Here is a 15,629-nt window from a genome sequence, read left to right as displayed (position 1 = left end):
ATAAATCAAGGGTACAACTACAGTACATTACACAAAGGATAAACAGACAGACAGACAGACACTGTATGTAAAGAGCAGAACACTTTATGTTGGCTAAACGTGTCCAGCGTGACTACTCAGGTGGACCAAAGACGCCCATTGAAAACATTACATGCCTAATAGTTTACATTGCACGATCTTCCACCCCCTACTTTAGGTTTAATTATGTGTTGTAACAATGGTAAAACTATAAGGGTACGTGCACACGAGAACTGTCTTTTACGTCTGAAAAGACAGACTGTTTTTAGGAGAAAACAGCTGCGTCGTTTCAGCCGTAAAAGCTCCTCCTCGAATTATGCGAGGCGTCTTTGACGCCTGTAATCTTGAGCTGCTCTTCATTGAATGCAATGAAGAACGGCTCAAATTACGTTGCAAAGAAGTGTCCTGCACTTCTTTGTCGAGGCAGTCAAATGACAGGTCGTCGGCACAGTACGTCGGCAAACCCATTCAAATGAATGGGCAGATGTTTGCCGACGTATTGTAGCCGTATTTTCAGACGTAAAACAAGGCATAATACGCCTCGTTTACGTCTGAAAATAGGTCGTGTGAACCCAGCCTTAGGGTGCAAAGGTTGGAGTCATATCCGGACCCTGTTGCCTTTGGGGCCCAGGAGCATTAGGCCTCGTTTACAAGAGCGTGTTATACGTCTGTGAGACGCGCATGATTTTCACGCATGTCGTACGGACCTATAATAGTCTATGAGGCCGTGCAGACAGTCCGTGAATTTTGTGCAACGTGAGTCCGTTGGAAAAAACTCACGACCTGTTCTATATTTGTGTGCTATTCACGCATCACGCACCCATTGAAGTCAATGGGTGCGTGAAAACCACGCATGTCACACGGAAGCGCTTCGCGAATTGCGCAACAGCAGTGAAAAGGATGAATGAAAACAGAAAAGCACCACATGCTTTTCTGTTTACAAACATCCAAACGGAGTGTCATAATGATGGCGGCTGCGCGAAAATCACGCAGCCGCGCATCATATGGTGATGACACACGGAGCTGTTAAGTGCCTTTTGCGCACGCAAAACGCTGCGTTATTTGAGTGCGCAAAACGCACACGCTCGTGTAAACGAGGCCTTAGGGTAAGTTCACCTGGAGATTTTCGTCAGGCAGAAAAAATCTGCCTCATAATTCCTTTAGGATTTTTGAGGCAGATTTTTAAATGCCAGCGTTTTTTGACACTTTTTTTTTTTAGGCGTTTGTAAAATTAATCCAATGCAAAAACCACAACAAAAAATGCTTCAAACGAGCAGCGAGTTTTTTTTCTGCCTCCCCTCAGTACGGAAGTTGCATCTATTCTTCTCTCCAGAAATTCTGGTTTTAGCAAATAGTTAAGACAAAACATGTACAATATGGTGGTATACTCATTGTGTGCATGGTGTACAATAGCCTCAGGCTGGGGCATAGCTAGGGGATGGTTTGCCGGGCATGTGCCGCAGGTGCTGGATACCAAGAGATGCACCAGCAAGCCACTCGGCCTTGGCCAAGATATTCAGACACAGCATTAGGGCTACAAACTAAATCTTCTCCCCGGGTGCAGGAAAGCCTAGCTATGTTTCTAGGCTCAGGTAAGGCCCTATTCAATTAAATTTTTCTGCTCTGTCAGAGGAACAGAACAAGGGAATGCCAGACACAACGGTTCCGTTGCAACACGGACACCACCGACAACTGACGGAACCCATTGACTTTAATGGGTTTCGTCGGCTTTCCGTCAGATATGCTGTGGTATTGATTCTGGGGATCTCTGCCGGATCTGCAACAGAGGCAACTAACGGAGCCTCCAATGCAGATGTGAGCAGTACCTTTGCCTCGCCAGTTGCTTTGCAACTACAAGGATCAGCATGCACTGTCCGACTTTGTTGCAATGGGAGCTGGAGAGTCAAGGGTTACTTGGATCTGGTGTATTGTGTGCCAGTACTACTTTATGAATGGAGTGTTTGTGCTTAGAAGATGTGTGGGTGTAAAATGGAAATGTAATGGATAAATTAGAATTTGTATGTAGTACACTTATGGTGTTTATGTGAGTACATAATCCCGGCATACAGTGTCTATTATGGAGCACATAACATGTTTGCTTAACATTGAAGACGGGTCTCGGGTCTGTTTTGGATGTTTTTCTGTGTACAGAAATGTTTTTTTTAATGATAATCCAATATGATGATATCTAATTTCCACCATTATATGACAATGTGTTTACACAGCCTGCGTTCCTGCGGTTTGGGGGTGAAATCCGAGAGTGCACTTATGGAAGCGTTGGGCTCATTTGAACAAATGGAAGATCTAAGGTAAATGTAACAAATGCTTTTTTCTTCTGTATTTTCTAATACATAATTTAGAGATCTGATCAAAACAAATGGCTGTGAGCTACATAATTCCAAGAATATCAGAAACATCTGCCTTTCATGGGTTGTCATACAACCTATTACTAGTCCTCACGTAGGCCATGTGCACCGATCCTCTATTATGGAGCTGTAGGCACTCCGCGTGCTGTTGTATGGTGCCTCCAATGCTTCTAGGGAAGAATACCTCAGTATTATAACATGCAATGTAGCATGCCACCATTTTTTTGGTTTCATGTAAAATAAGAGGCATATGGAGGTACAGTACGGAAAGTCTATGGACACCATAATATGGATCCATACAACACAGATTCGTGTGCATGGGCCCTTAACCCCTTAACGCTCAGTGACGTACTATTGCGTCATGGAAAGCGCCCTGTTCGCGCTCCATGACGGAATAGTACGTCACGGGAGTAACGGCCGTTTCGGCCGTCCTCCCGACACATACAGGAGCTGTGACAGCTGCTGTCTCGTACAGCAGCTGTCACAGCTCCTACAGCGGGGACCGATCGCTGTGTCCCCGCTGATTAACCCCTGAAAAGCCGTGTTCAATAGCGATCACGGCTTTTTAGGGGTTAAGCTGCCATCGCCGGCCTGCTACACAATAGCGGCCGGCGATGGTGACTATGGCAACTGGACACCAAACAATGGCGTCCGGCTATGCCATCGACGGAAGCCTAGTGGGTCCTGACAACGTCAGGACCCACTATGCTTGCTGTCAGTGAGTAGCTGACAGATCTAATACACTGCACTACGCATGTAGTGCAGTGTATTAGAATAGCGATCAGGGCCTCCTGCCCTCAAGTCCCCTAGTGGGACAAAGTAAAAAAGTTTAAAAAAAGTTAAAAAAAGATGTGTAAAAATAAGAAAATAAAAGATTTAAAAGTAATAAAAGTAAAAATCCCCCCCTTTTCCCTTATCAGTCCTTTATTATTAATAAAAATATATAAACAAACAAATAAACTATACATAATTGGTATCGCCGCGTCCGTAACGGCCTGAACTACAAAATTATTTCATTATTTATCCCGCGCGGTGAACGCCGTAAAAGAAAATAATAATAAATCGTCCCAGAATCACAATTGTTTGGTCACTTCACCTCCCAAAAAATGGAATAAAAAGAGATCAAAAAGTCGCATGTACCTAAAAATGGTACTGATGGAAACTACAGTTCGTTACGCAAAAAATAAGTCCTCGCACGGCTTTATTGATGGAAAAATAAAAAAGTTCTGGCTCTTAGAATACGGTAACACAAAAAAGTGAGTGATTTATTACAAAACGTATTTTATTGTGCAAACGCCATAAGACATAAAAAAAAACTATAAACATCTGGTATCGCTGTAATCGTATCGCCCCGCAGAATAAAGTGAATATGTCATTTATAGCGCACGGTGCACGCTGTAAAAAAAATAGAATAAAAAAACAATAGTAGAATTGCTGTTTTTTAGTCACCACACCACTTAAAAATAGAATAAAAACTGATCAAAAAGTCACATGCACCCCAAGAAAACTACAATGGATTCCTCAAGGGGTCTAGTTTCCAAAATGCTGTCACTTTTGGGGGTTTTCCACTGTTTTGGCACCACAAGACCTCTTCAAACCGGACATGGTGCCTAATAAAAAGGAGGGCTCAAAATCCACCAGGTGCTCCTTTGCTTCGGAGGCCGGTGCTTCAGTCCATTACCACCCGAGGGCCACATGTGGGATATTTCTCAAAACTGCAGAATCTGGGCAATACGTATTGAGTTGCGTTTCTCTGGTAAATCCTTTTGTGTTATAAAAAAAAGTGGTATAAAAAGGATTTTCTGACAAAAAAAAAAGTAGATTTCACCTCTACTTTGCTCTAAATTCCTGTGAAACACCTAAAGGGTTCATAAACTTTCTAAATGCTGTTGTGAATACTTTGAGGTTTCTAGTTTCTAAAATGGGGTGTTTGATAGGGGTTTCTAATATAGGGGCCCCTCAAAGCAACTTCAGAACTGAACTGGAACCTAAAAAAATAAATAAATGAGGCAATACTTCGCTTCTTACATTATACTGATAATGAGCCGTGCCCACCCCGAGATGACCCCAGTTTTGACCGTTTGTATAAATGGAGACCCCTATTAGACCGTTCCAGTGCCCGGTTTTCCCAAGCATACACCCCCGAGAAGTGTATTTCTATTGATGAGTCCCTGGTACATTTTAAAGGGAGGGTTCAATTCCGCCAGTACCTGCCGGGTAAGAGGGCAAGGTATGGCGTGAAGATGTCTAAGCTGTGCGAGAGTGCATCAGGGTATACCTACAAATTTAGGATATATGAAGGGAAGGACAGCAGTATTCAGCCCCCAGAATGCCCCCCCTTACTGGGAGTTAATGCAAAAATTGTGTGGGATTTGGTGCACCCACTGCTGGACCAGGGTCACCACCTCTACCTGGATAATTTTTATACCAGCGTCCCACTCTTCAACTGCCTCACTCCCAGAAGTCCTGTGGCATGCGGCACTGCTAGAAGAAATCTGAGAGGCCTCCCTAAGACTCTGCAGGGCAAACGCTCAGAAGGGATGAGAGCAGGGCACAATCTAGCAGCAACATATTGTGTGTCACGTACAAGGACAAGAGAGATGCCACACTAGTACCCATGTACCTGTACGAGGTACCAGTACAGAGACCCCCAAACCAGACTGCATCCTGGGCTACAATAGGTACATGGGAGGGGTGGACTTGTCAGATCAAGTCCTGAAGCCCTGCAGCGCCATGCGGTGTGGTATAAGAAGCTGGCCGGGCACATCATACAGATGGCATTGTACAACGCGTAACTGCTACATCGATGTACAGGCCAGACGGGAACTTTCCTGGAATTTCAAGAGGTGGTTATCAAGAAACTAATTTTTATGGACCAAGAAGGGGGGGGCACCCAGTACTTCTGGAGGCGAGGCCACACGCATCGTACCAGGGCAACACTTTCCAGGAGAAGTTCCCCAAGCTGGCAAGAAAGGAAAAAGTCAAAAGAGGTACAAAGTCTGCTATAAAAGGGGGATAAGGAAGGACACAATATATCAATGTGACACGTGTCCCGAAAAACTAAGGCTCCGTATGAAAGAGTGCTTCAAAATTTATCATACATCCCATGATTTTTAATCTACCCCAGTTTTACTTACCCTGATGCACTCCACACAGCTTATCCCCCCTCGTCTTTCCCCTCTGAGCCCTGCTGCGTGCTTAGGCAGCTGATTACAGCCACATGTAGGGTATTGACGTACCCGTGAGAACCCACATTACAGTTTATGGGGTGTATGTCTCCGGTCAAAATGCTCACTACACCTCTAGATGAATGCCTCAAGGGTGTAGTTTTTAAAACGGGGTCACTTCTTGGGGGTTTCAACTGTACTGGTACCTCAGGGGCTTCTGCATACATGACTTTGCACCAAAAAATCCCCAGTAGGCCAAATGGTGGTCCTTTCCTTCTGAGCGCTCCCATGGACCCAAACGGAAGTTTATCACCACAAATGGGGTACTGCCGCAGTCAGGACAAATTGGGCAACAGAATGGGGTATTTTGTTTCTTGTGAAAATTAGAAATTTTCAGCCAAAACGACATATTATTGGAAAAAATATTTTTTTTTAATTCCCAGCCCAATTCAAATAAGTTCTGTGAAAAAACTGTGGGTCAAAATGGTCACAACACCCATAAATGAATTCCTTGAGGGGTGTAGTTTCCAAAATGGGGTCTCTTCTGGTGGGTTTCCATTGCTTTGATACCTCTGGGGCTCTGCAAATGCGACATGGCACCCGAAAACCAATCCAGCAAAATCTGGACTCCAACAAACACATAGCACTCCTTTGCTTCTGAGCCCAAATGGCAGTTTATCACCACAAATGGGGTATTGCCGCACTAAGGACAAATTGGGCAACAAAATGGGGTATTTTGTTCCCTGTGAAAATAAGACATTTTGATCATAAATTACATCTTATTGGAAAAAATTTCATTTTTTTAATTTCACAGCCCAATTAAAATAGGTGCTGTGAAAAAACTGTGTGGTCAAAATGATAACAACAACCATAATTGAATTCCTTGAGGGGTGTAGTTTCCAAAATGGGGTCACTATTGGGGGATTCCTACTGTTTTGGCACCTCAACACCTCTTCAAACCTGGCATGCTGCCTAAAATATATCCTAATAAAAAAGAGGACTCAAAATGCACTAGGTGCTTCTTTGCTTCTAGGGCTTGTGTTTTAGTCCACGAGAACACTAGAGCCACATGTGGGACATTTATATAAACTGCAGAATCTGGACAATACATATTTAGTAGTGTTTCTCTGGTAATTCTTGAAATTCAGCAAGAAAAATGAAATTTGCAAATTTCACCTCCACTTTGCTTTAATTCCTGTGAAATGCCTGAAGGGTTAAAAAGCTTTCTAAATGCTGTTTTGAATACTTTGAGGGGCCTAGTTATTAAAATGGGGTGTTTTATCAGGGTTTCTAATACATAGGCCCCTCAAAGCCACTTCAGAACTCAAGAGGTACCTTAAAAAAAAGGCTTTTGAAATTTTCTTAAAAATATGAGAAATTGCTGTTTATGTTCTAAGCCTTGTAACGTCCAAGAACAATAAAATAATGTTCAAAAAACGATGCCAATCCAAAGTAGACATATGGGAAATGTGAACTAGTAACTATTTTGGGTGGTATAACCGTCTGTTTTACAAGCAGATACATTTAAATTCTGAAAAATGCTATTTTTTCAACATTTTCTCTAAATTTTGCAATTTTTCACCAATAAACACTGAATATATCGACCAAATTTTACCACGAACATGAAGCCCAAAGTGTCACGAGAAAACAGTCTCAGAATCGCTTGGGTAGGTTTAAGCATTCCGACGTTATTACCACATAAAGTGAAATATGTCAGATTTGAAAAATGGGCTCTGAGCCTTAAAGGGACTCTGTCACCACATTATAAGTGCCCTGTCTCCTAAATAAGGAGATGGGCGCTGTAATGTAGGTGATAATAATGCTTTTTATTTAAAAAAAACAATCTTTTTTCACAAAGTTAGCAGCGATTTAAGTTTATGCTAATGAGCTTTCTTAATGCCCAAGTTGGCGTACTTTTACTTTCGACCAAGTGGGCGTTGTACAGAGGAGTGCATGACGCTGACCAATCAGCATCATGCACTCCTCTCCATTCATTTACACTGCACTAGCGATATAGATATATCACTATGTGCAGCCACATACACAAAGCCTAACATTACTACAGTGTCCTGATAATGAATACACATGAAATCCAGCCTGGACGTCATGTGTACTCAGAATCCTGACACTTCTGAATCTTTTTTGTGAGATTCTAGCAACGGATACGAAATCTCGCGAGATCTCGGAACTAAACGAGATATGGTTTCACTTGCCGGAATCTCACAGAAAAGAGTCAGAAGTGTCAGGATTCTGAGTACACATGACGTCCAGGCTGGATGGTCATGTGTATTCATTATCAGGACACTGTAGTAATGTTAGGGTTTGTGTATGAGGCTGCACATAGTGATATATCTATATCGCTAGTGCAGTGTAAATGAATGGAGAGGAGTGCATGATGCCGATTGGTTAGCGTCATGCACTCCTCTGTACAACGCCCACTTGGTCGAAAGTAAAAGTACGCCCACTTGGGCATTAAGAAAGCTCATTAGAATAAACTTAAATCGCTGCTAACTTTGTGAAAAAATATCGTTTTTTTAAATAAAAAGCATTACTGTCACCTACATTACAGCGCCCATCTCCTTATGTAGGAGACAGGGCACTTATAATGTGGTGACAGAGTCCCTTTAAGGCCAAAACTAGGCTGCGTCCTTAAGGGGTTAAAGAAGTACTTCTAATATTTATGTCCCCGTTTTTTCTTTATTATGCAGCAATAAATGTCCCTGCCAGAGCAGCGTTACAAAGGGGGGTGAGGCAAGTGCTCCCGGTGCTAGGGGGCACCAACAGGCCATTCTGCCTTCACCAGGGTGTTTAGATACAGGGCCAGAGCAACTGAATAGCATACCAAAGTATAGCAACCAATCAGGGTCTCTGAAAATGAGAAATTTCCCTGATTTTTAGGCAGCATTTGCGAACTGGATGTGTATTGTGTTTGTACTTTACATTAACATTTGTGATTATTCATAATATAAAATCATTCGTTTTGCACAGTTTATCAGAAAACACACTTACGGAGCAGTGCTTACTGAAATTTACTGAACAACTTCCACATTTTAGATTGCTAAAGAAACTTGAGTAAGTACAATCTGGCTTGTGAAACTGTAGTTGCCTTCTTAGTTCTGAAACCCTCTGTGAAGTATATTCTGTGTAACACATCCGTGCTTCAATAGGTCCTATGGAAATAAAATATATAATTTGTTCACGGCTTAAGGCCGAATTCAGACGACCGTAGAACACATCCGTGTAACGGCCGTTAAAACAACGGCCATCACACGGACTCATGTATTTCAATGGGGCCGTTCACAAGGCCATGGTTTCTTCCATTCTAACGGATCCCTCGATAGACTCAAGTCTATGGTGATCCGTGAGAACAGGACCCGCACGGTTCCAACTCGGATGTGAAAAACTGGCCTTACAGATTGGGTATCAAAGAGGAGCTGCCCCAAAAGTGTGTACCAAGTATTAGCCCCTCAGTCCTCCCTACAGTGGGTTTGACTTTGACAATAAAAGTCACAAAAATAAGATTTGGGAAAGAGGCGTTCTGCCCCATAGCAGAGTTGGGTTAGTATTAGTATGTTTCGCAGCAGTACTGGGTTCGGGTTGGTCTGGTACACATACAAACTGGGCAAGGAGTGGGCTAATACACATTGGAGAACAATGGAAAAAGTCTGGCCCCAATTCAGCATTTACAAAAAAAAATAAAGTACCCCTTTATTAATGTATTATAGATTCTCATATACAGTAGTGCCAATATATTCCGCAGCGCTGTACAGAATTTATTGTCACTCTCTGTCACCAGTGGAGCTCACACCGTAATTCCCTATCAGCATGTTTTTGCATTTGTTTATATGGGTGCAAGATCCCTGTGAACAAGTCAAAACACGGAAACAGTGGAGACTTTCCTAAAAGGATTAAGTAAGGCCTGACCTCACCGGACGAAGTAAGGCCCTTTTAACACTGTGTTTGCACTGTACATCGGAGGTTTTTGTCGGGAGGATACCCCAACGGAAACCTCCAGCATATACAGCTGACGAATGCCACTTTATAGACATACAGTGGCTCCCATCACCCATAAGCTATTATGGTTTCCGTTAAACGTATATATAATGGATTCCTATAAAAGATGCCATACAGTGCCACGCGCCCCCATAGGCTCCCATGTTAAAAAAAAACTACCGTGTGGTATACGTTTTTTTCTCAACTGCAATCCTCTCTATGAAATAGTGCAGTCTGCTGCGCTATTGTACACAGCAGAAAAGCGGTAAACGTATACTGCGAACACAGTGTGAAAAGGACCTAGATATTTTTAATGGTAAGTGTATTAGGGTGTTTACATCTGCGCTACGATTTCCATTATTCTGTTCTATCAGAGTAACAGAATAATGGGCATGCCATCGCATGACAATACCCACCAGGGCCTGAATTTAACTGTATGACTAGAAAGTTGCATACCCACGCCATTAAACCCCGTTAAATAAAAACAGATGCCACGCGGTATACATTTTTACTTTTTTGTTTAGTTGTGTTGAAATGCGTAGTCCAATGTGCTTTTCAACACAATTAGGTCTGCAGTATCCTGACATGTCAAATACATGCCAAAAGGGCACTCTTTTGGGCACACGTTTGGCTAAATCACAACAGCATATAGATTGGGAGATTTCCCCAGCGTATACACCAAACGTGCAGCACAGATGTAGTGTGAATTTAGCCTAATGTTCACACCTAAATAGACAATAAAGTCCCTATCTGAGGCTGTTGTGTCATTGTTTCATTTTAGATATCATTTTTGAGGGTACAGGCATCGTTTGTACTAGAGCCCAATGTAGCTAGAAACATAGAAGTGACAAGCACCAATAATGGACCAGCATCATATATCAAGCAATGGTCCATTATCGTAATACATCATCAGCTCCTTAGCACAGGTTGTATGTAATTGGGGATGACACTGATTGATGTTATGTACTGCTCCATTATCAGACCGCATTCCTCTACAAATAGTATCAATTTGACACTTTTTCTATCTGCATCGCAGCGATTGTGTTTGATCCCTTATGAGAAGAGGGCCAGTAGGAAAAGTCAAAATCGGCCTCCACCCTTAGTATTGGTTTCACCACTCAAATCCTTGAGCAGGAAGGCTGGGAATTTCCCTTGGGCCATTTGTCTTGTTTGTTAAAGGGATTGTTCACTTTTAATTTGTTTTATTAATTAATTTATAGAATAGGAAATCATACAGATTTCTAATATATACTTATTAAAAATTCTGCTTATGTACTATTCTTATATTAGTGTAGTTGCTTCTGCCAAAAAAAAAATAATTAAATGGTAGAGCCATAGAAATGCATCCACAGGATAACTGAATGGACTAAAGATGGCGGCTGTCATGTGACCTACATCATGTGACCCCGGCATTCGGGTAACACTGTCCAGGTATATAACAGGTAACTGTCCAGGTATATAACAGGTGAATTATAGATTATTGAAAAGCAGAAATTATAAAGTATTTCTACATCCAGCAACATCTCATCATCATGTCTGTCATGTCTGTGAGGAGCAGCTCTTACATTCTTCTCACTGTCTCCTCTTTCTTGTGTTTTTTTATATTTAACTTTATTAATAGCATGACAACATCCCCTAGAGACAGGCGGCCATTTTATAAATCATCCATAGACAGTGAATACAGGCAGTGAGGTAGTTGTTCATCATATTACACCATTAGTCCTAGTCACTTAGCCCATGGATGTTTCCTCTATGTGGCCCCAACACCTGTATGTCATGTCACCCTGTTGCTGAGTGAATGCTAGGGGCCACATGATGTGTTTGGGGGGGGTCACATGACTGACGTCATGTTTAATCATATTCAGTTAGGCCTCATGCACACTAACGGATTTTTGTCCTCCCGTAAATACTGGCATAAATACGGGTCCCTGGTCACACGTATTCGATCCGTATTGCACCAGTATTTACGGGCACGTTTTCGCTGCAAAATTACACTGCACTAATCGGCAGCCCCTTCTCTCTATCAGTGCAGGATAGAGAGAAGGGACAGCCCTTTCCGTAGTAAAAGTAAAAGAAATTCATACTTACCCGGCCGTTGTCTTGGTGACGCGTCCCTCTCTTGACATCCAGCCCGACCTCCCTGGATGATGAGGCAGTCCATGTGACCGCTGCAGCCTGTGATTGGCCTGTGATTGGCTGCAGCGGTCACATGGGCTGAAACGTCATCCCAGGAGGTCGGACTGGAGGAAGAAGCAGGGAGTTCTGGGTAAGTATGAATGTCTTTTTTTTTTTTTTTACAGGTTGATCTATATTGTGATCGGTGGTTTCTGTCCAGGGTGCTGAAAGAGTTACTGCCGATAGTTTAACTCTTTCAGCACCCTGCACAGAGACTATTTACTGACGTCGCCTAGCAACGCTCCCGTAATTACGGGTGCACACACGTAGTCACCCGTTATTACGGGAGCCCCATAGACTTCTATGGGCCTGCCCGTGCCGTAATTACGGCCTGAAATAGGACATGTTCTATATTTTTCAACAGCACGGACACCTTCCCGTAAGCATACGGGGAGGTACCCGTCGCCAATAGAAGTCCATGCGCCCGTAAAAACGTGCCGTAATTGCGGCTCGTAATTACGGGCGTTTTTACGTTCGTGTGCATGGGGTCTTAGCCTGTGGATGAATTACACGGGACTAATCCATGGACTATACCGTTCTACTGTGACAGGAGGGTCCTCATGTACTATAAGAAATTTATGTGAGCAGAATTTATAATACATGTATATTAGATAACTGTATAATTTCCTATTCTACAAATAAATAAAAAAACTAACAGCTTGGACAACCCCTTTCATTTTGTAGTGCAAATGAAGTGGCGGTGCAGATTCACACAATATGGGATTATGTCATCATGGCCCTATAGAAACCAATGTCTTCCTTGTTGATATTTCCAAGCCAAGTCATCTTTCAATAAAGTACATATATTAGTAACTGTGCTGTGATTCATGTCTGAAATCCAGGATGATGGAGGTGGATACCCTCTTACATCATATGGCTTCAACACATCAAGGACATGGGATGACGGGCAGTAAGGGACAAGGGTTGAGGGGCAGTAAGTACATAGCTACATTTTTTTAAAGATGGAGCGAGGGACATAAACATGGCGTAGTGTATGGGTCTTAGTACTAAGTACTAGTACTTTCCGCGAGGCAACTAATTACCCTTTTCCACTCTACTTAGGGAGTATATATTTTTAACCTATTAATAAAACGTAACTTTTATTAGATTTTAGGACACAGATAAGTTTAAAAAATGTCAATGCCTAAAGCTCAATAATAGAATGAAGAGTGAGCGATACAATAAGCAATTACCGCTGTAACTATCTAAATATCAATCACTGGATGCGTCTGCAGATCGCATCCGATACAACATAAAGCAGTAGATGCACTGAGATTAAAAACAAAGAAACCCCCCCCCCCCCCTGACCTGTTTCACCATTGATACGGCGACCTTAGGGGTATATGGGACAATGACGTTGCTAATGCCACCAAACAGGCTTAAGGGTCTTGTCACATTTTTAGGTGCCACCGTGCCTCTGTTAAAGAGCCAGTAACTTCACCTCCATTACGATCCCATCCAGAGTGCCCCCTTTATACAGCAGACCACAGCGCTCCATTGTATGAGCCTGCAACAGTGTCCCCATAACATAGTAAATCTGTAATAGTGGGAGAAGCGGAAAGATCTGTGGCATGTACCCCCTATGTCAGCGTTCCCCAACTTTTTATACCTTTTGAGCCACATTTAATTTTGAGTGATGGTCGGGAGCCACATTTAAGTAAAAAATTTTTTAACATATTAAAACGTAGAGAAGCACAATATCGTAAAATTTCAATATTTCAGTTTGACATTTAACACACTGTTAATCCACCACCCAAACTGTCACTTTTCTGGGTACAGGACGACTGTAATATTGTTAAAGTTGATGATATATTGTAGCAAGAGCATATCTCTTGCTACAATATGTCACCAACATTAACCATATTACATTTCTCTGTCTCTATGGGATGTTGTCATGTTAATAAAGTTAAATATATAGTTATAACGCCAGGTTCCTATGGTGAGCCACACAGCAGGGGGTTGCGAGCCACATGTGGCTCCTGAGCCAGTGGTTGGGTGCCACTGCCCTATGTCACTGGTTGCAAAATGAGTCTTTATGGTATATACACCCATGATGAAGAACATGTAAAGACTGCCATGATCTGCAGTCCTGCTTCTATAAGGACCATGCCTCCCTAAGGGCACATTCACACGTGGCAGAATTGCTGTTGAATTCCGCTGTGGACGTTTTTTTACATTGGCTTCAATACATTTGTAGGAAAGTTAGTTCAGACGTTGCAGAAAATAACTGTGCGGAAATCAGGCTGCGGTGCAGAATTTTCCCTTCGCAGCATGCACATTACGTTGCGGAGAAGAAGCGGAATTTTACTGCAAATTTCATCCTTTGCAATGCAAAAACTGAAATCTGTGGCAAGTCCGCTGTGATATCGCAAACGTCTGAATTACCTGTCAAATATACAAATGTCGGTGTAGATTCGTTGCGTAATTGGCCCAAATCTGCACCAACATTTGCAGCGGAAAAATTCTGCCACTTCTGAACGTGCCCTTGTTTGTATGTATTGCTGAATCGACTTTAACCCTTTCTTCTGTGTTTCCACAGCCTAAAATTATGTGGCTTATCTGACAGTGTTTGCAAATCTCTGGCAGAAGCGCTCGGATCCTGTCAGAACTTGGAGGAAATCATGTAAGTATGCAAAATGTTTAGAGAATAGAACAAGTTGTGCATACAAAACACACGTCGATATGAAAATCCTCTAAATAAACAGGTTCCATAAAAGACATTACCTTGTGAGACAATTCTAATAAGAGGTATATCAGAACGGGTTTATTTAATATGGTAAAATGTATTCTGATTTTATATATTGTATTATAATATAATTGTGCTAGATGAACATTACTTCCTAACATTATAGATTTGTGTCTTTAAAATTAAATGTCTCATCTAATATTCAAAAACAGCAAATTAGACTAAAAATAACCATTTTGTGGCTTTATCTGCTCCTATCATGGGACTTTTTCACCTTTTTCACGTGCAATTTGCTAATGATCGACACTTGCCTACCATATTCAACCCATTTTCTTTGGGACCCCTTGAGAAAAACTGATCGTGGGATCCCTCTGCTGAGAGCCGTGAGCAGCCGATCAACATTGATGCCAAATCTGCTAAAAAAATATATATGTATTTTTTTATTCCCAGTGTAATATGGGAAGGCAGCAGCACCACCCATATTAGTATGGGATACGACCTCTAAATATACCGTTTAGGAAACTGGAGTACCCGGAGGAGACCCATGCAAGCACAGGGAGAACTTACAAACTCCATGCAGTGCTTGGTTGTATTTGAACCCAGGACCCCAGCACTGCAAGGCAATAGTGCTAACCACTGAGCCACCGTGCTGCCCCCATTATGGCTTATGTCCCATATATATAGAGCCAAGTACGGGATACGACCTCTAAATATACCGTTTATGCAAGAGCCATAATACCGCCATGTACATGAGCCATTAGTTACATCTGTTTCTGAGAAAACTGGATGACAACCGGAATGGCTGGGGCGGACACTGCTCAACTAATAAACGGTGGAGATATGTGGAGGAGTGTCACCAAAGTTTTACAGGAACAGCTTAATAGAATATGAAAACTTTTAATACAGGAGACCAACTGTACTACTTTTTCTTATTTTTTTTATTTCTCTAAGCAAACTATTTATTCTCTAACTTTTAGCACTCCAAAAAAGAAAAAAAAAAAAGCTTATGTTTCATTTAAAAATATAAAATAAAAAAAAGAATACCCCCCCCCCCCGCTTCCTCTCAGGCAACACCTTCCACCCATTTTGCAGCACGTCTCTTCCCTATGGCCGCACATCTCTCATCTTCCACTGCAGTCAGCAAAGCCGATCATAGAAAATACAGATTGCTATAGTCCCACGATGAATATGTTATTATAAAACAAATAGTAGATACATAGGAGA

General features: G+C 42.1%; 1 protein-coding gene across 1 annotated transcript in view; it reads left to right on the top strand.

Moving 5' to 3' along the window:
• Positions 1–15,629, top strand: part of NLRC5 (NLR family CARD domain containing 5) — a 161,728-nt gene that overhangs the window by 143,117 nt on the left and 2,982 nt on the right. The window contains exons 41-43 of the mRNA XM_075837146.1: positions 2,244–2,327; positions 8,540–8,623; positions 14,259–14,342. Of these exons, the coding sequence (XP_075693261.1) occupies positions 2,244–2,327; positions 8,540–8,623; positions 14,259–14,342 (252 nt within the window). The remainder of the gene's footprint in view (positions 1–2,243; positions 2,328–8,539; positions 8,624–14,258; positions 14,343–15,629) is intronic.

This window comes from Rhinoderma darwinii, chromosome 9, assembly GCF_050947455.1.
Source record: "Rhinoderma darwinii isolate aRhiDar2 chromosome 9, aRhiDar2.hap1, whole genome shotgun sequence".
Lineage (NCBI taxonomy): Eukaryota > Metazoa > Chordata > Amphibia > Anura > Rhinodermatidae > Rhinoderma > Rhinoderma darwinii.
The sequence above is the reverse complement of the archived record's forward strand: the minus strand, read 5'-3'. Positions and strand labels throughout refer to the sequence as shown.